General features: G+C 51.2%; 1 protein-coding gene across 1 annotated transcript; it reads right to left on the bottom strand.

The window, feature by feature from the left end:
• Window positions 1–1,531: 1,531 nt before the first annotated feature.
• On the bottom strand, window positions 1,532–24,414 carry Ldlr (low density lipoprotein receptor). The gene is given in 18 exon segments (NM_175762.3): window positions 1,532–1,811; window positions 2,618–2,775; window positions 3,638–3,715; window positions 4,213–4,440; window positions 6,295–6,447; window positions 6,650–6,791; window positions 7,473–7,612; window positions 7,951–8,069; window positions 9,928–10,152; window positions 10,237–10,408; window positions 10,755–10,880; window positions 11,037–11,156; window positions 11,672–11,794; window positions 13,637–13,759; window positions 14,999–15,382; window positions 16,185–16,307; window positions 16,844–16,966; window positions 24,194–24,414. Coding segments are annotated over 18 exon segments (2,640 nt in total). The 5' UTR covers window positions 24,261–24,414; the 3' UTR covers window positions 1,532–1,775.
• Between the last annotated feature and the right edge of the window lie 196 nt (window positions 24,415–24,610).

Raw genomic sequence — 24,610 nt, 5'->3', positions numbered from 1 at the left:
GCAGTTCCCACCCCCAAAGCAACACACACAGGACAGGCCTGAGATCAGTTCATTCAAATAATCTTTGTACGCAGAGCATCCCAGAGTATCACCCCAGCCTAACCTGGAGAAACGTCACCGACAAGTGCAGCAGTCAGGGTCAGCAAAATAAATAGAGTTAATATATATGTGTGCTATCCTTGAATATACAGTGAAGACCGGGCCCGGTGCCATAGCACAGAGCTCCTTACAAGTGTCCTAGTGGCTGGACAGTGGGCACCCCAGGAACCCAAGCAAGGTCCCCACTGTCTTTTTAGGTCACCCGTGTGACAAATCCATGGCCATTTCTAAGTATTCTTCCAAGTTCCCCCAAATAGCCTGGATTATGGGATTTCTTTTGGTTTTTAGATGTATAAGGTCTCACTATGTAGCCCAGGCTGGCTTGGATCTCAGTTGTGTGTTTGCCTCTGCCTCTTGTGGATTAAAGCAAAGTGCTACCACATCTGGCTGGCTGATTAGGGCTGAAAAACCATGCATGTCTGTCTGTCTGTCATCCGTCCGTCTCTCTGTCCATGTCCCTCCCTCCTTTCCTTTATGTCAGCCAGGCTGGCCTTCTATTCCTGGCAACCCACCTGCCTTAGGCTCCCAGTGCTGGGATGACAGGTATACCCCACCACGCCCAGCCAAGCCACGAAAGAGAGTCTCTTGTGAGAAAGACGCGTTGAGTCACTGTTACCAGAGGAGCGGAACAACTCTGCAGTTCAGTCAGAAACTGCCAGGCAGAGGTTTAACGTAAACAAACAAACAAACAAACAAACAAAAAACAAACGAGGCCCTGAGATCTGCCCAGCACCGGAGAAGGCAATGGGTGCTTGGGGCCTGGCAATTGTCTTCTGTAGTGAGTGATTCGGGGCCACCTCTGGCCCGAGGTTCCATCCAACACACCACCAAACAGTGCAACCTAGGAGTACAGACGCGGGCCACGTGGGTGCCCAACGGGAAAAGTGCGCAGAGAGACGTGAAGTGCAAATCTCCCATGGACAGTAGGGGCTGGGCATGAGACGGAAGTCTCAATGGCCACCCCTGAGCAGGACACTTACACGGCACAGGCCAGGACTCCTGAGCAAGGCAAGCAGATGTCTCAGGCACTTCATAAATATTAAGGGGGAATGGCGGCTCAGGCTTGTCCCTCCAGGAACGGGTGACGTTTTGGCAAAGGCATGAGGAGTCATCAGTCATTGGCAGCTGCTGACCCCAAGATCAGTACCAAATGTCACAAGTCACTTTCCTGGCTTCTGCCGGGGGTGGCAGAGTCAGGCTCTCGGGGTGAAAGTCAACGCAGGTAGTCCTGAGTTTAGGGATTGGCTAAGGTCCCTGGGACCCTGTCACTAGTACCTGCTGTCTCATATTCAGAACAACACCCTCCTTCTGGCTGGGTCTCTTCTTCCTCGGCGTTAGTGTTGAAAAGAGGAGAATTCCAAAGCTGCTGGGGCACCCTCTTTGTCTTCCAAGGAAAGAAAGATCAGAATAAAAAAAAAAAAAATACCAGGCAGAATTCCCATCTGGAGCATGGCCAGTAGCCTTTTCTGTCCCCAGACAATAAATATATAAAACAGGACCCAGGGCAGACAGGCCGCTGAGCTTGGCCCCAGCCCAGTTTTGCTCTTATCTTGCTTTGAGCAACACAGAGACCACTGAGGTGGAAGGACCAGTGCAGGGCGGGGAGGTGTGAGAAAGCGTCCTTCCTGCCTAAGGGTGGCAGCGGATCCCGGAAAGAGATGGCTCCCCTCAGCTGTTCATGCCACATCATCCTCCAGGCTGACCATCTGTCTCTGTCAGCAAACCGGAAACACAGGAAGCAGTCAGACCAACAGGACTACACACACGGCCAGAACCCACCCTTCTCTCCTGCTTCGGAGTCCCCCACCTTCTGTCCCCTGCACAGCCACCAGAAGTGGCTGAACACCTAAGACTAGGTAAATGCTCTTGTGAAGAACTTGCCTAAGGTGCGTGTAGGGTGTTTGGTCTACACTAAAGTCACATGTGTGCCTGAAGCCTAGGAAGGCCAGAAGGTATCAGATCCTCTGGAACTGCAGTTGTAGACAGTTGTGGGCCACCATGTGACGGGACTTGAACCCAGGTCCTCTGGGAGAGCAGTCAGTGTTCTTAACCACTGAGCCATCTCTCCAGCCCTTCCCTCGTGCTTCTTTTTTTTTTTTTTTTTTTTTTTTTTTTTTTGGTTCTTTTTTTCGGAGCTGGGGATCGAACCCAGGGCCTTGCGCTTCCTAGGCAAGCGCTCTACCACTGAGCTAAATCCCCAACCCCCCCTCGTGCTTCTTAATTAAGCACATTATGCCCAATCTTACCACAATTTGAAATCTTTGCAGTGGACTGATGCCTCTGTTATCCAACCCCCACTGAGGAGACCTCTCCCGCTCCACACCCACAGAAGATGGAGAATGGACTCCATGCTACCCTGTCTCCTGTGAGTCGTGCCCTAAGCCCTCACAGGGGTCCCTAGGCGGATTCTACCACTGAGCTGTGCATGCCCCTGGTTTAGGCTTCCTCTGCTGCTTCCACCCCACCTAACTCCTGTCCTTGTTTGACGTCTCCTCTCCCCCACAGAAGGTGCACTCACCGAGGGGTAGGTATAGCCATCCTGGCTGCGGCAAATGTGGATCTCGTCCTCCGTGGTCTTCTGGTAGACTGGGTTGTCAAAGTTTATGCTGTTAATGTTCCTCAGCCGCCAGTTCCTCCACAGGAGGATGGCCCCGAAGACAAGGAGGGCCACCAGTGCTGCGGGGGGAGAGGGCTTGGTCAGGGGGTGCCCAGGAGGCCCTGTGCCAGCAAAACCACCGGGAATTACCATCCTGGCCCCTTGTGTGAGAGTGATGTGCTCTGAATGTAAAATTCTCCTCGCCTATCACACAAAGAAAAAACCAAGGGAGGGTGGTGGTATAGCAGCCACCGGAAGCCTGGCACCTCAGGGATGAGGCAGGAGGATGCCGGCTTCTGAACCAGCCCGGGCTCCATAGCCTGACCCTGGTTCTATCTTCTCTGATTCTCTGTCAACTTCGCTCTGTTTGTTCTGTTTTTTGAGACAAAGTCTCACTGTGTAGCCCTGGCTGTCCTGAGACTCTCTGTAGACCAGGCTGGCCTCAAACTCATTGACCCTCTTCCGCTGCCCCCTGTGTGCTGAGATTTAAGACACGGAGCGCCATGATTTTTATTTTCACACAGAATCACAATTACTTTTTGAGACAGAAACCCACTGTCTACCTCCCTTGCTGGTCTAAAAGTCTGTATGCTGGTCTCAAAACAACCTCAGTTCTGCCTGCGAGGTTAAAGTGTGCAACCACCGGGCTGGGGATTTAGCTCAGTGGTAGAGCGCTTACCTAGGAAGCACAAGGCCCTGGGTTCGGTCCCCAGCTCCGAAAAAAAGAACCAAAAAAAAAAAAAAAAAGAAGAAGAAGAAGAAGAAGTGTGCAACCACCAGGGGCACTTGATCTATTTGTAATGAATGAAAAGGGGGATTAGAGGCCTGCAGGGCACCCCGCAGGCAGGGCACCCCACAGGCAGGCAGAACAGTGCTGCGGCCCAGTTGGCTAAGCATGGAGTCAGGAGCCCCTGCAAGGTCAGCAGTGCAGACAACACTTACCAATGGGGAGGAAGATGGACAAGAACCCCACACCGTGCCGCTGCACCTCGTCCCCTCTGCCAGCCATGTCACCTTGGACTGCAGTAAGGAGAAGGGTAAAGTGAGGAAGCTCAAAGACAGACATCAGAGAGGGGGTGTGGCAGGACATGTCACATGTCTATTGTCTGACATGTGCCTGACATGTCTATTGTCCTGCTAAAGTTCTGGGGGACCTAGGGGTGTGACCAAGGTTCCTACAACGTCATGTGCACTGAGTCTGGCGGAAGCCGGCCTCCAGTGTCCACAGGGGACAGTTCCAGGATCCCTAGAGATGCCAGACATTTGCACAAAAACTCCCCACACAAACACTTATCACAGCGGGACCAGTAAGAAGGCTCAGTGAGTAAAGGAGCTTGCTGCCCAGCTTGCTGCCCTGAGTTTGATCCCAAGACACACAAGGAAGAAGGACAGAATAGACTGCCACAAGTTGTGCTTTGACACCACAGGCAGAGTGGCCAATTCCCCAACCTCACTGAATACATCACTGTAATTTTAAAAGGTCAATCAAACGAAGGGTGGGCCTGTTGGGCTGTTACCTTGGGAGGACACTGTCACCGACTCCACTGTGCTGAGCTCTGGGGTATCCCCAGGCTGCCTAGAGGTGCTGGTAGCTGAGGGATCCTCCTTGTGCCTGGTAGCTGAGGGATCCTCCTTGTGCCTAGTAGCTGAGGGATCCTCCTTGCGCTTCAGTGACACAGCAGCTGATGTGGTGACCACAGGCCCAATGGTGGATGTCCCCTGGGTGGTCGGTACAGTGTCGACTTCTGATGGGGCAATAAGTGTGTCGTGAGTACCAGGAACCGGGTGCCACCGACACCTCTGCTCTGGGCGGAACGCATATCACCAAGTTCCTCAGCATCAGGAATTGAGCGAGAGCAACGGGTCAGCAGCTGGTGACACTGCTCCTTGAATTAGTCCCGAGGTTTATTCCAGGAGGACCTCAAACCTGTGATTCCCCTGCCTCAGTCTCCAGATTATCCTATTCTTGCAAAGGTTGAGTATACTTTGGTCCCCGAGATGGTGAGGATGACCCCAAAAATCCATGCTGGAAACCTAACCACGCAAGTCTTACTGCTGAGAGATTTTATTTTATTATCTTTTTTTTTTTTTCAGAGCTAGGGACCGAACCCAGGGCCTTGCGCTTGCTAGGCAAGCGCTCTACCACTGAGCTAAATCCCCAACCCTTATTTTATTATCTTTGTTTGTTTCTGAGACACAGCCACACCATAGAGCCCTGGCTGTCCTAGAACTCACTGTATAGACTGGGCTGGCCTCAGAGATCTGCCTGCCTCTGCTGCTGCATGCTGGGATTTAAGGTCATCGGCAGTCAGAACAAAGCCTGGTAGTCAATCTTTCCTTCCACCAAGCAGGTTCTAAGGGATCAAATGTCGGGAAACAGTTCATTCAGGAGCTGTCTCCGGGGCCCCTCGTGTCTGTCACGAGCTGTCTGTCTGTCTCAGGGGCCCCTCCTGGGTATGATACTTGGCGGTGAAACCTTGCGGAGGTGATTAAGAGTGAGTGAGGGCCAACCTGGCAGTGGTGACACACCATTAGTTCCAGCAGTTCAGAGGATCTCTGAGTGCGAGGCCAGCCTGGGCTAAAGAGTAAGTTCCAGGACAGCAAGGGTTACGCAGAGGAACCCTGTCTTTTTTTTTTTTTTTTTCTAAAGATTTATTTATTGTGTATAGAGTTCTGTCTGAATTGTACACTTGCACACCAGAAGAGGGCATCAGATCCCATTACAGATGGTTGTGAACCACCATGTGGTTGCTGGGATCTGAACTCAGGACCTCTGGAAGAGCAGGCAGTGCTCTTAACCACTGAGCCATCTCTCCAGCCCAGGAACCTTGTCTTAAAAAAACACAATGACAACAAAAAAGTAGACAAGGTGGTGAGGGTGGGCCTGAGGACAATGCAGACGGGAGGCATTACAAGACAGAGGTCTGGGAGTGTGGCTGGGGCAGAGCGCTTGCCCGGCGTGCCGTGCGCTGGGTTCAGTTACAGCAATGCATAAACCCGGGACAGTGAGCATCTCTGCAATTCCAGCACTCAGGCGGTCAGAAAAGATCTTCCTCAGGCTACATAGTACTTGAGACCAGCCTGGGCTACGTGAAGGACAAGAGAGGGCCTGAGTTCAGTCCCTAGGACCCACATGACAGAGGGAGAACTGACTCCTATGAGTTGTCCTGACACACGCACGCACGCACGCACGCACGCACGCACGCCTTTCTGCCAAAAATAATTGTCCTTTAAATCAACGAGAACAACTGTCTCCCAGATGCTGGAATCATGCTCTGAAACCTCTAATGTCCAAAACCAGGAGTCACATAAACTATGCTTTATAAATTAGCCAGCCTCAGTCAGTCTGATCTAGCAACAGAAAACAGACAACTCCAAACTGAGCCCTTCTCAGATGATATCAGCAAAAAGGGGTCTTCTTACTCCATACCCTGCTAAAGTCAGACTACGTCCACACAGAGCTTAGAGACAACCGGATCCCAGAGGGAACCTTGGTCTAAGGGTACTTAGAGAACCTCATTCATGGGTCCCAAGACATTTCGTGTCTGGTCAGCCTCGGCAGGCCCATGCACACACACCTCTGGGGACTTGTCCCCTACCTGGGAGGCAGCTCCTCATGTCCTTGGCCAGTAGCATACCATCAGGGCAAGCGCAGGTGAACTTGGGTGAGTGGGCACTGATCTGAGGGGCAGGCAGGCACATGTACTGGCAGCCACCGTTGGGGAGAACCGTTGCCTCACACCAGTTTACCCCTGGGAGGAAGAAGAGAGAAGTTCATAGAGAACGAACCGATAATGTCTGATGACTGGGATAGTCTAGAAAAATTCCAGAGCAATGGACATTTTTATTACCAGGTACAGGAAGGGTGTTGAACCCATCTTCAAATAAGCCAAACGAATATAAGTTCTGGGATCGTGGCAGAGAAACTTATCTGAGTGCAGGGGCAGAGCTCACCTCTAGGCTGCGTGACGTTGTGAAACAGGACAATGTCCTCCGGGGACATGAGGTTTTTAGCCACCAAATTCACATCTGAACCCGTGAGGCGGTTGGCACTGAAAATGGCTTCATTTAAGACATCTGTCCAATACACTTTGTCCTACACAGGTGGTATATATGGAAGAGAACAGAGCCAGTCACCCCCTGCAGTAGCACACACCACCATCCACCCCCCAAAATCTCTGGGGTTCTCATAAGCAAGGCTGGCTGTGGTAGAAATGTGGAGAAACAAACATAAAGTCTCCCATCCTAACCATTTCCTATGTATATGCTGTATGTGCATACACGTGTTCATGTGCTTTTGCACATGTGTGTGGGGTGCGTGTGAAGGCCACAGTCTTTCTCAGTCAATTTCAGCCTTAATTTTTTTTTTTTTTTTTTGAGTCAGATTTTCTTCAGAACTAGCTCTGCCGACCAGGCTGGTCTCAAATTCAGAGCTCTGCCTGCATCTGCTTCCCCGAGTACTGGGATTGAAAGTGTGCACCACCACCCAACTCTCCACGGTAATTTTTGAGACAGTCTCTCAGTGACCTGAGGCTCACTGAGGCCACACTGGCTGGCTGGTGAGCACTGGCATTTTCCAGTCTCGTCAAGAACTCTGGGTTCCACTCCTAGCACCACAAAATAAATAAATAAAAATAAACAAAACAGTTCCACGAAGTAGCTGTAATTCTAATACCCCTCTCTAGAGCTCTAGGCAAGAGCTTTTACCCAGTCTTGGCTTGAACGGACAAGACAAACCTATGGCGGGACCAAACTCCCTCACAGTCCCGGGGTTCACCTCATAGATGGCCAAGGAGAAGGGGTGAGCTAGCTGCTTCTCATCCTCCAAAATGGTTTTCCGACCACCCCCATTGACATCGATGCTGGAGATGGAGTGGAGTTTGGAATCAACCCAATAGAGGCGGCCACTGGGAAGATCTAAAACATAAAGAAATACGGAGAGGCCAGAGTCAGAATAAGATTATTCAATTCGCCTAAATATTCCAGTATGTTCTTGAAGATTCTTAAATGTTCCAGAAAGTTTCAAAACATGCCAGAGAAAATTCAGGGCACTCCATTAGTGTAAAGGGTACAGCTTTGGGGGCGCACTCTAGCTATGTATGAGCCTGAAGGCCACACTGTAGCTTCTGCCTTAACCCAGTAACCCCTCCAGTGGTACAGGAAGGGGGTACTGTCAACCAGGTATTCTCAACTATGTACTTTGTTCTCTTCATTGTGCCCACCCCAGCAGGCTAGACCACCCCTCAGATGATTACCTAGTGTGATGCCATTTGGCCACTGGATGTCCTCGGTCACCAGAGAGTAGATGTCTACACCATTCAAACCCCCTTTCTTGATCTTGGCAGGTGTCCCCCAATCTGTCCAGTACATGAAGCTGGAAAAGACAACAGGAGATGAGGCCTCTCGGGTGGCAGGCTACCGCTAATGTCGACAAGAGTTGGTTCTCAATTTGGAACCACACCTCTTTGTTCGTGACTGATGAGGATCGAACCCAGAGCCTCAGGCTTACAAGGCAGCCACATTTTCTCTTCAGACTCCACCCTTCTACCAACTACAGCTTCTCTGGGGTTCTCCCAGGCCAGGGCTGCCACCTGGATGGTCAGCCCCTCTCTGGAAGGCCAGAGTTAAGCCAGATGTGGTAATGTACACCAGTAACCCCAGTCCTTTCAGAGGTATTAGAACAACGCAAAATACAAGGTATGCCTGAAGCAGACACACTATGAAACTACTCCTATGTGGACACGGATGTGGCCATAAAGGGGCAGAACATATGAGGTGGAGGTGGGAGGTGGGGTGAGCCTCCCAACAGATACTGTCCAGAGATGCTCTGGGGGGGGGGGGGGTTGAGCAGTCAGCAGAGAGATCTTATAGACCCGTCTGATCTCCGTGGTCAGGGGGAGGAGGAGGGAGCCTGTATATCGTGTGATATAAGTGGACCACAGAACAGGGTCTCAGCGATGCCCTCCGTGGGGCCAGCAAGATGACTTGGCCACTCAAGGCACCACTGTCAAGCCTGACAACCTGCGTTCAATCTCTGGAACTTACAAGAGAAAGGCAAGAAGTGACTCCTGAAAGTTCTTTAGAAGCCTGTCCTAGCCTGGAACATTTAGGTACAAAATTAAGTGGCTAGCATCAAAAGTGGTGCACCACTAAGCCCAGTTTGTTTGTTTCTTTCTCACACTGGGGGTGGAACCCAGAGCCTCCTGCAAGTTAGGAAGGTCCACCAGCAGTGTGTGCCACCGCCAGGCCAGGACACTGTTTTTGACAGTGTCAACTCACTAGTTGGTTTCCAGCACGTTTTAACTTAGACCCTCCCCCTCTGTGGCTGGAATGCATGACCATGTGGGCTTTTCTGTGCTTCTGAGGCAGAATCCACATCCCCATCACCTTCATTTTATTTAACATTTATTTACCCATCGTATGAACACACGCATGTGTGTACTCACGCACCACTTTGGGAGGGGGTGTCCCCAGGATTAAACACAGGTTGTCAGGTTTGAAGGCTTTTTTAATCCACTGAGCTAGGCTTGGCTTTCTTTTTAAGATTTTATTTTGCAAGGCAGTGGTGGTCATACCTTATATCCCAGCACTTGCGAGGCAGAGGCAGGCAGAGTTTGAGGGCAGCCTGGTCTACAGAGCTAGTTTCAGGATAGCCGGGTCTACACAGAGAAACCCTGTCTCTCTGTAGCCACCACATCCAACCCATACACACACACACACACACACACACACACACGAAAAGATTTCATTTTTTTTTTCCCCAGAGCTGGGGACGGAACCCAGGGCCTTACGCTTGCTAGGCAAACGCTCTACCACTGAGCTAAATCCCCAACACCCAAGATTTCATTTTTAATTGTGTTTATGTATCTGTGTACCTGTGTGCCATGCCTGATGAGGCCAGAGGCATCAGTCCCACCCCCACCCCATCCATCCCTTGCTAAGTCTCTTCTTTGATTTTTATTTTATTTTATTTATTTATTTTTTTATTTATTTTTTTATTTATTTTTTTGAGATAGGAGTTCTCTTTGTAACCTGAGCTAGCCTGTAACTCAGCCTCCTCAGGGCTGGGATTTCAGGTTGGAGGCCCCTGCTTCCTTGGTCTTTCACTGACACCCCCGGCCTCTACTTCACTGTCATCTCTGCAGCTTGGGGGACCATTTCACATTCCCCTGAGGCCAGCTCTGGCTGGACCCCACCTTGGGCCATCCTCTTGTTCAGCTGAGGACACTCACCCATGCACAGGGTCCACTACGATGGCTCTGGGTCTGGACCCTTTCTCTCGGAACAGAGTTCTCCTCCTGACACCCTTGGTGTCAGCCACGGAAACAGTGCCCGGAACTGAATCCGTCCAGTAGATGTTGCCATGGATCCAGTCTACCGCCAGCCCGTCAGGGGCGTGCAGGTCCCCACTGATGATGGCATCATAGGACAAGCTGGGGCCCTGGTCCATCACGGCGCTGAGGCGGAGGAAAGGGATCTCATCAGAGCCTGGGGTCTGGGCCTCACTAGGGGACGGGGTGTCAAAGGGTGATGGGGCTCACCTGTAGATCTTTCTCTGGGACAGGTCAGACCAGTAAATTCTATTGTTGGCCACCTCAGTGTCCAGCGCCACCACATTCTTCAGGTTGGGGATCAGGCTGGTATACTCGCTGCGGTCCAGGGTCATCTTCCGTACCTCATGGCGGTTGGTGAAGAGCAGAAACCCTATGGAACCTGGAAAACCACACAGGACAACAGTGAGGGGATGAAAGCCAAGGCTTCGCCGACGCCAGGCAAGAACTCCGCCTACCGTGTCCCTGGAACCCGTTTCTCTAGTCAGAGTAACTAGGGAGGTTAAAGAGGCTCAGGTCACACTTTGTACCTCTTCCCATCTGTCTGGATGTGAAGCGGGATAGGCAGAGTTTGAGCAAGGATAAATATGGGTGAAGGCCCCGTGTTTCCAGGTCCCCACTGTGCAGCTCCCCACCAGCCAGAATCCTAGAGAGCTACCATTCCCAACTTAACCGTTCTGAACCCCAAAAAGGAGCACCCATCCCCACCTCGGCCTCCTAGTGCTCACCCACAGCCTTGCAGACCCTGGTGTGAGGGTCCATGTGGAAGCCGGCCCGACACTCGCACTTGAAGCTGCCCTCCAGGTTCACACAGAGCTGGCTGCAGGTGTCTGGCTCCTCACACTCGTCAATATCTGTGTATCAACAGAGAAAGGGTTTTCTCTAGGGGAGAGGAACCCTTTCTACAGGGCAACAGGAGAACAAAACATGTATCCTCCAGTGGCTGAGGGAACGCATGTTCATGAGGGAGGCACGGGTTCGATGGGTGGCTGGATGAACCGCAGACTCACCTTCACACTGGTGGCCGTCCACCAACCGGAAACCGCTGGGACATAGGCACTCATAGCCAATCTTGAGGTCCTTGCAGATGTGGGAACAGCCACCATTGTTGTCCAAGCACTCGTTGGTCTCTGCGCGAGGTTGGAAAAGCACCTTAGACTAGAACAGCCACTGGAAACACTATGACATTGCACTGTCTCTGAAAAGCACTCCGAAGGTCATTCATTACTTTTATTTTTAATCATGTGTGTGAGTGTGTCCGCATGTGGTTATGAGAACATGAATGCGGATGTCCTCAGAAGCCAGAGGCACTGGAGGCCAGGAGATGGATCCTCTGTAGTTAGAGTTATTCTGAGCCTCCTGACTTAGCTGCCGAGAACTGAACATGAGTCATCTGGAAGAACAGCCAGCGCTCTTAATTGCTGGGCCATCTCCAGCCCAAGAACATATAGTGCGAGGGCTCTGAATCAGGTCCTCATCTCCCGGTGCCCCTCCCCTCATGCCTGTCCTGCCCTGGATGACAGGAAGTGGGCCTTGTGAATGCTGTGGGGGTGCTGGCTGGGCTCACAGTCCCACAGTGACTACATGCTGATGCCATGCTGGGCTCCCCAAACACCCCCACTCTGCCCAGCTCCCCAACACTCACTGCACTCCTTGATGGGCTCATCCGACCAGTCACGACAGTCCCGGGCGGAGTTGCACACCTTGTCCAAGCTGATGCACTCCCCACTGTGGCACTTGAATTTGTTAGGGCCATCGCACTGGGTCACTGAGAGAGGCAAAGAGAACGGTCAGGAGGGCCTAAGCCACGGGCTTTGCCTGCTGTCTGTAAGATAACCCTTCAGAGCTGGAATACGGGACTCCCTGGCACAACCCCTGCCTCCCGGTGAGGGTCTGGGGGCAGGTGACGGGGAGGTCTGCCCGAAGTCTCACTTTGTAGCCTTACTGGCCTTGAACAGTGTCCAGGACACTGGAATTTAAGGAGACCCTCCTGCCTCAGCTCCCAAACACTGGGATCACAGAGTTGTCCCCCCATGACTGCGGCAAGGAATTTCCTGGTAGTGTTTTGTTTTCTCTCTGTGTGTACAGGAGAGCCAAGCCCTTGTGTGGGTAGACAAGGGCTCTGTCACTGAGCCAAGCCCCTGGGTACAGGTCGCTGGGGGCTAGGAAGTTAATGTTTAACAGAACAGAGTTTGTTTAGACTCTGCACGATCAAACAAGTCTTGGAGAGGGAGTTCAGCGATGGCTGCAGACATGTGAATTTTTGGTCAAATTGGGATTCTTAGGTTGAATTGGGTTTCTTAGCAAGAGGTCTCAGTATGGTCCAGGCTGGCCGCAGCTTTGTGTGCTTCCTGCCTCAGGCTCCGGACTGCTCGGATCATAGGCCTGTACCACCATGCCCAGCATGGCACCGTGCAGACACCATGCCCAGCATGGCACCGTGCAGTTAAAAAGCAACAAGTAACTCTTATCCTAGCAATGGGAAGCCCTGAGTTCAACGCAAAAGAACAAATGGCAGGGCTGGAGAGATGGCTCAGCGGTTAAGAGCACTGACTGCTCTTCCAGAGGTCCTGAGTTCAATTCCCAGCAACAACATGGTGGTTCGCAACTATCTGTAATGAGACCTGATGCCCTCTTCTGGTGTGTCTGAAGACAGTACTCATATACATTAAATAAATAAATCTAAAAAAAAAAAAAACAACAGCAAAAACCTAACATTAAAAAGAAAAAGTGTTGGTGTTTGTTTGTTTGGAGTGAGAGCTGCTCTCAAATTCAGTGTGTAAGCAAGGGCAGCCTTGACCTCCTGCCTGCACCTCCCAAATGCTGGGGTTACAGGTATGTGCCACCACCCTAACCCTAACCCTAAGAGGCGAGGGCTCGACCAATGGCTCAGCCCAGACCACATCATTTATGTTATGAGCATTTCTTCCAACTTGCAGGTCAGTGAGGTGGGAAAAGTGTCACTAGGCCAGATGACGCGAGTTTGATCTTGGGACACTCATGGTAGCAGGAAGGAAACAGCTCTCCTCAGCTCTGGAACATTCTTTTCACAGAATGGGACTGTACGTACATCACTAGGGTCTCAAGGGGAAAACGGCTTCTACTGGGAATGTGGCTCCTTTGGTAGAAGCTGATATGTAGCAGGCAGGAAGCCCTGGGTTTGATCCCCTGCATAAACTGAACCTAGCAGTGGACGTCCATGATCCCAGCACTCGGGAGCTGGGGGCAGGAAGATAATGAATTCAAGACTAGCCTCAGCTATATAAGGAGTTTGAGACCAGCCTGGACTACATGAGAGCCCGTCTCAGAAATAAACAAATAGAAGTACTGAAGCAGGGGATCCCATATTGCAATCTAGCTAAGTAGAAGCAGGTTCAGAGGGGGCAAGTAACAGGTGGAGCTCTGTGAGTTCGAGGCCAGCCCGCTCTACAGAGCGAGTTCCAGGACAGCCAGAGAAACCCTGTCTCGAAAAACAAACAAACAAAAAGAAAATACGCTTCCTAGGGGCCTGACCCCCACTCCCTCACCCAAGACCAACAGTACCCCAACTTTACAGCAAGGCACTGAGAAGGGAGAAGAGGAAGAGGAGCCGGCGAGGAACCAAGTTTACCATTGATGCAGCCAAGCTCGTCGCTCATGTCTTTGCAGTCATGTTCACGGTCACACTGGCGGCTACCGTGAATACAGGAGCCATCTGCACACTGGAATTCGTCAGGTCGGCAGGTGGTCACCGCTGTGGAGGACAGGGTGACCGTCAAAAGAAGCACAGATAAGCTGCTCTGCTTAACTGCAGCTATAGGGCTGGCAAGCAAAAGCAATTACCAGCAAACCCAAAGGCTGAGCCAATCTCTGGAGTCTTCACAGTGGATGGTGAGGACTCACAGTTGCCCTATGACCTCTGTATGTGTTGCCACACACATGTATCATGTACACTAATAATTTTGTCTTTAAATAAATCATCCAGGGGATTGAAACCTGGGACTCATGAATGTGTGGCATGGTGGTTTGAAGGAGAACAGTCCTGATTGGGTCCTAAGTTTAAAAATCCTTGGCCCCCAGTTGGTAGAACTGTTTGGGAAGGATTAGCAGGTGTGGCCTCATTGGAGGAGGCGTGTCCCTGGGGACAGGCTGTGAGATTTCAAAGGATTCTCACCCTTCCCAGTTAGCACTGTCTCCGCCTCACGCTTGTGGATCAGATGTAAGCTCTCAACTACAGCTACGACACCATGCCCGCCTGCCTGCTGCCACGCTCCCACCATGGCGGTCATGAACTCACCCTTGAAACTGTAAACCTCACCAAATTCTCTCTCCTCTAAGTTGCCTTGGTCACTGCCCGTAGCCACAGAAAACTAAGACACTTAGTAAGTGAGCCACAGATTTGGCCCTCTTAAAATTCATTGTTCCAAAGAAAGAAAAAAATATATATTTTTTAAAACTTATCTTTGGTTGGTTTTTTAAAACAAAATCATTTCCTTTGGTTTTTGGAGACAGGTTCTCTCTACAAGGCCCTGGCTTTCCTGGAATTCAGTATGTAGACTAGGCTGGCCTTCAACTCACAGAGATCAACCTGCTCCTAAAGGTGTGTGCCACCAGACCCAGCCCTTATCTTTGGTTAATTTTTAAAATTTTATTGCACAGTATGTGTGCACATGCGGGTATGTGCTCCTGTAATTCTGGCTCCTTCTCCTCCTCCTCCCCGAGTCTGGGTCTCTCAATGAACTGGGAGCCAGGCTGGTAGCCAGCTCCGGTCTCCACATCCCACAAGCACTGGAATCACAGGCTCGAGCATGGCTGTCTGCAGGAGATTTGAACTCAGGACTTCATGCTCTGGAGACAGGTGTTCTACCCACCCAAACAGCCCCTTACCCAAAACAAAACTTCTTCTCTGGGAAGTCTGGCTATTTCTAAGCCCCAAAGCTCCGCATACAGGGCCTGGAGAGCCATCATCCATCCCTCCTCCCCAGGGCCTTACCGCAGTTCTCCTCGTCCGACTTGTCCTTGCAGTCAGCCGCACCGTCACAGACCCAGCTGCGATGGATACACTCACTACTGCCACAGTGGAACTCGAGGGAGGAGCAGGGGCTGCTGACCACCTCAGCGGCCGTGTCTCGGCCCCCGCAGTTCTGCGGCCACTCATCGGAGCCATCGTCACAGTCCCGGTCCCCGTCGCAGGCCCACAGGCTGGGGATGCAGGAAGAGGAGTTGCAGCGGAAGTGAGCAGGGCCACAAGTGGTGGCCGCACAGTGGGCCTCGTCAGAGCCATCCAGGCAATCCCAGTCTTGGTCACACACAAACTGCCGGGAGATGCACTTGCCATCCTGGCAGCGGAACTCATCCAGGGAGCACGTCTTGGGGGCTGTGGGGGTGCACAGAGAGGAGAGCGCCCTGTCATGCTACGGCTCATACCACCACACACCAGCCTACTCACAGACAGGACCCTGTGCCTCAAAAAAAATGGTGGTAGTAGGCAAAGGCCCAGAAAGCTACAACACACCTGTCTCTGCCTCAGTTTCCCTCACACGGTAAAGTATCAAGCCACTCCTGTACCAACGAGCCCCTCTTTGGGGTGGAGATTCTAGGCAGGGGTTGATCCACATCTTAGCACTTTAGGTTGTGCTGTGAACTGCTTACCTTGCTAAATATATAAATTCCACTATTGAGGGTATGTAGGTATGGGGAAACCCACATTACATGGAGATAACATTCAGGGTTTGGCACTCTCACGTCCCAAGTCTGCCCTGTGGATCGGCACATAAGAGGTATGACATCATGACGCACAGCTGATAAACACATTGGCGGCTAGTACCTCAGCTCTGATTGGACTCCGAACACAGCTCAGCCTTCCCGCCAATGTGGGCACTTAAGGCAGGGAGGCAGCCTACAAGTGGGCTCCCTGGCGACAGTCATCAGAGCTTCCCCCTCCATAAATGCTTCTGATGTCCACGGAGGAGGCGTCATCTCTCAAGGTGGGATTTAAGCCATAGGAGCAAGCACACACCAGAACTCAGGTGGAGTCCACTCGGGAACGACTGTTACATCCCAGGGCCCCTAGGGGACTCTTTAGTGCAAGATGGGCCAGCATGCACGCACACACACACACACACACACACACACACACACGCTCGCGCCACATCCAGGGTGTTCTGAGCGTCACTTACAGCAGTCTAGTTCATCCGAGCCATTTTCACAGTCGGTCCGCCCATCACATCTCCAGGAGTCAGGAATGCATCGGCTGACGCGGCCTCCACAGCTGAACTCACCGGATCGACAGGTGACAGACACTAGGGATAAAGAGGAGCCATCACTCAAAAGGAACACTATTTAGTTAGGCCAGGTCCATCTCTTGCGTGTGTGTGTGTGTGCGTGTGTGTGTGTGTGTGTGTGTGTGTGTGTGTGTGTGTGTGTGGCGGTCACAGGACATACAGGACATTCTTTCCTTCTACCATATGAATTCCAGGGATCAAACTCATATCATGAAGGCTGACCCCAAGTGCCTGCTCTCATCTTAACAGCCCCTAAAAGCAATTCCACACAGCACTGTTAATGGACTGTTGTGCCTGCTGCAAGGCATAGCATGAGGCTAGGTGTGAAACTTTCCAAATCCATCATCACAGCATACAAAATGCTTTGGATTTTGAATATTTGGATTAGGGATGGTCACTCTGAGCCTTCTTCAAATTGAGGATTGAACTTAGGGTTGCTGGACTGCTCTGGCAGGATATAAACTAGGAGAGCGCTGGGGGAAAAAGCCCCTGACTAGAACGTGAAGGGCCATGGGTTCTGTCTCTACAAACACCCACAATCAGAGGCGACTTACTGCATGTCTCAGGGGACTCATCGGAGCCATCCGGGCACTCGCGGCTGCCGTCACACACCCACTTGCTGACGATGCATTTTCCGTCTCTACACTGGAACTCGTTCTTGCCACATGAATCTTCTGCTGCAAGAGCGAAAGGGAAGGAAGGGTGTGGTCATCAGCACAGCAAAGATGGCCACATCAGCTAACCGGGGAAGGCAGCAGAGGTGGCCAATGTACCCGAGAGGGCAGCTGAGGATCAACAAATAAACACAAAGAGGAAATCCATCGGGTGTTAGGACCGACTTCTGGGCTGTTGAATAAAGTATGAAAACATATCGGGCTTAATTGGTTATTTTTAAAACTTATTTTGAGACGGGTTTCCACCGTGTAGTTTTGGCTGGCCTTGAACTTTATATAGAACAGGATGGTTTTGGTCTCACAGGGATCTGCCTGCCGCTGCCTCCTAAGTGTTGAGATTAAAGTACGGGTCGCCTGAGCCCCTGATATGCTGGTACAGTCGAGGCACAAAAGTTGTACCAAGTAAACAGCTATCAGATCCTCATGAGAGGGAACCTGTATCTGACACGCCACCATGGCCGAGAACCTGAGATTAGAAAGGGATGGACCTAGTGGGAGAAGAAGCAAGTACATTCTGCTAAAGGAACCCAGCAGCGGAATGACCCCCGAGAGGATTTGTATATGCTCAGCCCAGGGAGAGGCACTATTAGGTGTGGCCTTGTTGGAGTGCATGTGTGGCTTTAATACCTTCCTCCCAGCTGCCTGAGAGTCAGACTTCTAGCAGCCTTCGGATGAAGATGTAGAACTCTCAGCTCCTCCTGCACCATGCCTGCCTGGATGCTGCCATGTTCCCACCTTGATGCTAATGGACTGAACCTCTGAACCTGTAAGCCAGCCCCAGTGAAATGTCCTTATGAGACTCGCCCTAGTCATGGTGTCTGTTCACAGCACCCCTAATGACATTCCGCTACACTCAGAGATCAGTGCCTTGCTCAGCCATCAGCAGCGAAGCGCCCTCCTGCAGTGGATGGGAGCACACACAGAGACTCACAGCCCTGTTGGGATGACCCACAACCACTGCATTTATTGGCTATGAAAAAGTATGTCCCTGTGCTGTTAACTGTTAATTGCTGGGTAAGTGGAACACTTAGTACTAAATAGGACTAAATCTCTCGCCTCAGGGCTCCGGGAACCCTTCTGCCGAATGAGGAGGCGGAACAGTTGCGAGAGCCAGAGGGTTGGAGGAGACGGATAAAGCAAGGCCTTCCAGATACAGCTGGACTGACACACGTGAACTCACAGACACTGTGGCAGCATGCGCAGATCAACACATAGGTCCAAGCCTGACAGGGTTCCAGCCCTGCGAGGGTAGCTGGACGTGAGAGCCCGACCCTAACTCAGAAGCTATCTTTGGACCTTTCTCAGTTTTTTCCCCTTAACTTTACTGGTCTTTTGTTTGTATTTTATGGTTTCCGATTAATGGTGTGTTTTTATAGACTTCACATGTATGTGTCTTGAATGGGCGTGCTTCTTTTGCTTTCTTTTTCTTTCCTGCTCCTTTTGTTTTATTCTTATTTATTTATTTATTTATAATATTTACTTTGTGTGTGTGTGTGTGTGTGTGTGTGTGTGTGTGTGTACACTGTAGCTGTCTTCAGACACACCAGAAGAGGGCATCAGATCCCATTACAGATGGTTGTGAGCCACCATGTGGTTGCTGGGAATTGAACTCAGGACCTCTGGAAGAGCAGTCGTCAGTGCTCTTAGCCACTGAGCCATCTCTCCAGCCCTCTTTTTAAGTTTTAATGTTATTTATTTATTTACATCCCAAACGGTATCCTTTCCCAGTCCCTCACCTCCCAGACTCCCTCCCCCAAACCCCTTCCCCTTCTCCTCTGAGAGGGCAGGGCCCCACCCTGGTGCTCTCCTGGTTTTGTTGTTTTCTGAAGCAGAGTTTCTCTGTGTAGCTCTTTGACTGTCCTGAAACTGACCAGACTGGCCTTGAACACAGAGACCCATGTGTGTCTGCCGCCACCTGGTGAGCCACTCACCACTGTCCAGCTTCAAGAATCTGAAACTTCATTAACTGAAATTCCACACTCCAGGGGTCCCCTCTGCTGTTCCCGTGACCCCCTCTCAAGTCCCAGTACCCTGCTTGGCTACACTGTAATTCTTTCTGTGTTTTGTTTTGTTTTCCTTTAAACAGTGTAGCACTGAGTACCTCCGGCTGGCCTGGGCCTCTCAAGGCTGTGAGTAGCACTAGCTGCGGACCTGAACAGGTGACTCACTCACCCAGCATCTGGCCAGGAAAGGAAGTGACTCATCCACTTCTCTCTGATGGCAGATGGTGCTGAGCAAGGCCACTAGAATTCCAGGAGTGGCTGCATCATTACCAAAGGAAGTTCAGAGGGGCACTGGCAGAGAGGAGTCACCCCATCAGCCGAAAGCCTGGTGACTGATCAACACTCTCACTTGAATGACACACAAACCGGGATGTGGGTGTGGAAATACCAGCCGTACCCAAAGCCAGTGGGGCTCTGGTGGCAGAGACCTTCCCAGCGTGCACAAAGCCAGGTTAACATCCCCAGCAATGCATCAACCTGGCAAGGGGTACAACCCTGCTATGCCTGTCACTCAGGAGCTGGAGGCGGGAGTATCACTACCATTTTGAAAGCAACCAAAGTTCCATGGTGAGACCCTGTCTCTAGAATAAAAAACAAACAAAAAATTACAAATGTCTGAGGGTGCACGCCCTAGACTAACGGCAAATTGAACGTCAGCTTGGGTTGCACAGGACAGACCCCATCTCAAGCAAACAAAAGAAATAAAGAATGCGGTGTTGGGGATTTAGCTCAGCGGTAGAGCGCTTGCCTAGCAAGCACAAGGCCCTGGGTTCGGTCCCCAGCTCCGGAAAAAAAAGAAAAGAAAAGGAAAAAAAAAAAAAAAAAGAAATAAAGAAGGCCTGTAGGGTGGCTCAGTGGTTAAGGACTGGCCAACACTCATCTGAGCTTGATGAATGGAGATCCCGCTCTGTCCCTTGTCCCCTGAAGCCCATACATACACAAAACAGAGAAACAGATGTCTTGTAAAGATTTAAAAGCAAGCCAGGTGTGCTTGGCTTTAACCCCAGCACTTGGGAGGCAGGATCTCTGTGAGATCCTGATCTACATAGCGCGTTCCAGGGCAGCCAGGGTGATGGACAAACGAATCAAGTAAAGGCCAGTCAACACGCACACACTCTGGAGCCTTGGCCTCAGCTCTCGAACGTCATGAATGACGAATCCTGAACAAGGCCACAGAAACTGCAGAGGGGGGCAGTAGTGCAATGTGGAGTTTTGGATTCTTTGAAAAACACAGAAATAGTCTAGGAATATGTTTCATTTTAATCCCATGGAGTTCCTTGGAGCAAGTCCCCCCATCCTTTTTTCTCTTCTATCTAGTGTTAGGGGGTTTTAAGGGTGGAGAAGGGTGGGAAAAAAAGAACGCACAAAGTAGCAAATGCCAGCTACAGAAATTACTCCATCCTGCTTCCCACACACGAATAAGGTGCTCAGTGCTTTCTAGGTGCCCTCTCTCTCTCTCCTGATGGAATGACAGGGGTGTGAGCGCCAAGCTAAGGACAGATGTCATGCAAAAAAAACAAAACAAAACAAAACAAAACAAAACAAGCCGTGGCTGTGCCACACTTTTAATCCCAGCATTTGGGAGGCAGAGGCAGGAGGATCTCCGTGAGTTTGAGGCCAGCCTAGTCTACAGAGTGAGTTCCAGGACAGCCAGGGCTACGCAGAGAATCTCTGTCTCAAAAGGCAAAAGGAAACAAAAAGATAATAAACCAAAAATAAAGGAAGTTAAAATACCGTCAACAAGGGGTTGGGGATTTAGGTCAGTGGTAGAGCGCTTGCCTAGCGAGCGCAAGGCCCTGGGTTCGGTCCCCAGCTCCGAAAAAAAGAAAAAAAAAATACTGTCAACAAAAGTGCTTGTCTAACACACAGGGTACTTTGGGCTCCACCCACACCAACGAAGAGCAAACCAGGTGTGTTAGCTTTCACCTGTAATCCCAGCATTCCAGAGGCTGGGGCAGGAGGGCTACAGTGAGTTCAAGACCAGCCTGAGCTACACGGTAACTTCCATGCCAGCTGGGCTATATAGGGAGAGCCTTCTAAAATATAACAGTGGGTCATGCTGGGGATGTTTCCTAGTGAGAAGTAGAGAGTATGCAGGGATTAATGTAGGGAAAGCCCTCTACTAGGAGGCAGTGACTGGGTCCGGCTAATGCACAAAAGGGCACAGCCTCACACAGAATATTTCATTTATGTAAACTTCGGGCTCACAGGTTCCGCACACACTCTGCTGTCCTTAAAGCTCTGTTAGGTCTTGACCCCAGGTTACACTTTGAACAATTTAAACAAGAGGCAGGAGACCACAAATCTAGTCCCTTGGGCAGGTGAGAGTTACAAGCAAAAACACTGCCAGAATTGTTTTGAAATACAGTGTTCTTTTCTAAAGGCTGTCATCCTGGGTCATCCTGCCCAAATGCCAAAATTCTCCTTCTGATAAAGACTTAACGGTGGACCAGGACTTAATGACAGTTGTCACCCTGAGTCCCCCCAGAGCTGTCCATCAGAGGCGTGTTTTTTGATGTCGGGAGGGGCCTAATGGCTGGTTCTAAGTCAGGGCTTTCTCCTGTTGTTATGGGAACGAAGCCCAACTGGAGGTCAATCCTGGTGAACAAACATTTACAAAAGTGTTTTCATAGCAACCCTAAACATGAGGGGCGGCACCAGCAGTTCCAACCCACCAACGCACCGGCTGTGTCCATTCTACCGTGGGTAATGCCATCGGCTAAGCAGGGTGTGAGTAAAATAAATCCGCCGTAGCATCCACGGTGGCTCAGGAGCAAAAGTGCTCGCCGGCCTCCTCACCAGCAAGCCTAACATGAGTTAGGGACCGCCAACCCCTGTCGTCTCCATAAGCAACCAAAGCTGATTTGCCCCACATGCCCAGAGGGTGCAGATACTGCTGACAGAATTAACGCATCAAAAGCTTGGTCAAAGGAGCCAAGCATAGAGGTGGCCAGAGTCTTATCAGGACCAAGCAGGGAGATAAGAACCCTGAGCGGTCAGAGTCAGGAGCATTGCCCTCCGGGTTTGTAATTTCAGGGATGCTCAGGTAAGAGGCTCCCAGGGCTCAGGAGTCAGAGGCAGGGGCGCTACCCTGTACAGTGAGACTCTACTTAAAAAAAAAAAAAAAAAAAGGCCAGCCTGGGCTACATAGTGAATTCAAGGACAGCCTGGGCTACAGAGTGAGATACTGTCTCTCCAAAAATAAATAATCAAAAAGAACAAGAGGGAAAAAAAATCCAACCCTATTCAGTGGTTTACCAGTTTTACTCAGCAAGGAATGTGACAGACAAATGAAGCTGAAGCACCACTGTGAGCTAACAGTGCGTGCTACAGACCTCTGGCATATCTGACACCCCTCACACGGCTGCGGGCTCTGTGTGTGTGGAGGCCAGAGTTCCCAGTCGAATGTTTTCCTTAGTGTTCCTCCTCCTCACCCTGCACCCAGAGCTCACCCTCAAGTCCAGGGATCCTCCAGAGTGGTCATTTCAGGCTGCCCCACACATGGCCATGTCACCAACTGACTGAGCCACCACCCCAGCCCCCAGATCTGCTCTTGAGCCATCTAAAGATGTGTTCACAACAGATCTTAAAACAGACAAACCGTCCAGTTAATGCACTGAAGCTTAACCTAGAGCAAGCCGTAGTGTGGCTGCCCGGAGCATGAGAGGGAGGCCAGCACCCAGTGAGGCCAGCACGGGCCCCTCTGGCTTTCCTGTGAGACAGGAAACTTCAGCTCTTGCTCAAGACTTTGTAAAATAATTTCCTCTCTTCCTTTTTGTTAAAGAGAGCAATGACAGGCGAAATGGAAGCTGAGCAGGATATCTGGTCTACCCTTGTTTGCAATTATAGCAGGATGGCTGAGTGTTTGCCTCAGTGTTCAATTACAGCACACGCTCCCACTCTCTCTCTCTCTCTCTCTCTCTCTCTCTCTCTCTCTCTCTCTCTCTCTCTCTCTCTCTCCAGGGGTTCACTTCACTGTATAGCCCTGGCTGTCCTACAACTCACAGGGCTCCACCTGCCTCTGACTTTCCGGTGCTGGGATTAAAGGTGTGCCCCAGGATCCCCAGCTCCGCCAGGCTGTCTCAAGGAAGCATCCCCAGGATTGACAGTCACACACAGCTAGCTAACTCCTTCCAAGCTCCTGCCTGGATCCCATGCATGGCCCCAGGTTCTATCCATGGTATCCCCAAATCTAGGTGCTATGGCACATACCTGTCACCCCAACACTCCCAAACTGAGGAAGAAGAATTAGGAGCTTAAAGTCATTCTAGACCGTATAGTGACTTATAGGCCATCCTAGGCTACATGAGACCCTGTCTATAAAGTAAGGGAGAGGTGGAGCATTTGTCCCAGTGTGCAAGGATCTGAGTTTAATCCCCAGTGCTGCAAAGAAGTCGTGGGTGAGATTATAACACCATCTAACTTCCTGTCCAAATTCCAGCACTTCTCCTAAAACTAAAGTCCACTTGATGGGGCAGCCCAATTCAACACATTCAGAGAGTGGGAACAAACCAGGCCAGCAACAGTCCTCGCCAGATCCCTGGCTCTCCTTGACTGATGGTCCCGGCTACCAGGGTCTGGGTTGCCAGAGGCACAACTATGAAGCTGACCAGAGAAGTGTGGACAAGGTAGTGAGTGACTCACACAGGGGAACCGGGGCGGCCAGGATGTGTAGCCCCACCCGACCCCGGAGACTCAGGCAAGCCACGCCCCTGCACCTCATCTTCTTCTTCCATTGGGCGAGGGGAGTGGCTCGAGTCTCGCCTGTTCCGGCTTTACCCAATAGGAGCTCGGGGGTGCGGTGGGAGGTGGGGTTAGGGCGGAGTTTTAGGGCACCCGGCAGCAGCGGGGTTTGAGCGCATCTGTGTAGACCCCTCAAGTCCTATACCTACGACTAGTGACCCCAAAGTTGAACAGCTGAGCCTGTCTCTCCCCAGTCCTTTAAAACGAATGATGGGAGCCCTCCTCTTGGACTCCCTCACACATAGCTCTGAAGAACACCGCTAACTCGAGAGAGCACCTACCCGTCTCCCCCCAAACCTACTCTGACCCCCTACAACTCTGGCATCCTATTTCCAGAACAGCTCCCTCCAGCCACGTGGGAAGGACATCATCCCAAGTTCGCATGAGTGATTCTATTTCTCGTCCAAAAAGAAAACCACTCGGGGCTCCCCGAGTTCAGAGCGGCTGGCCCTGGCCCTCGGCAGGCTCCTGGAATAAGCCTTACCTGCAACTCCAGCAGCAGCCAGGAGCAGGGCGATGGCCCAGCGTAGCATCAGATCCGCGGTGCTCATCCTCAGCCTCTGCGTCGCGTCCCCACTCGGATCACAGACCCGAAATGTTCCCGCTGCAAACACAGGATCACGGGTCCCACGGTGTCTCAGCTGCAAAACCTGGGTGGCAAGCCCCACGGTATGCGGGCTGCAATCCTACGCCGCACTGGGTCAACTGGTGACTGACTACACGCGCAGAGCCAGAGTCATTCTCAGCCCTAGGGACGAGGTTTCCAGAGGGGGAGGAGTCTGCAGTGGGGTGATTTTCAAAAATCTACTCCTCACTGTGCGGGGAGGAGCTTGGAACGGCCGATGTGACATAGGATCTTTAACCCCTGAAGCTCCCTTAGCCTTGGGAAGTTCCTCGAGTT

The sequence above is a fragment of the Rattus norvegicus genome, chromosome 8 (genome assembly GCF_021556685.1).
Source record: "Rattus norvegicus strain SHRSP/BbbUtx chromosome 8, alternate assembly SHRSP_T2T, whole genome shotgun sequence".
Taxonomy (NCBI): Eukaryota; Metazoa; Chordata; class Mammalia; order Rodentia; family Muridae; genus Rattus; species Rattus norvegicus.
Note: the sequence above shows the minus strand (reverse complement) of the source record. Positions and strands in the feature narration are given on the sequence as shown.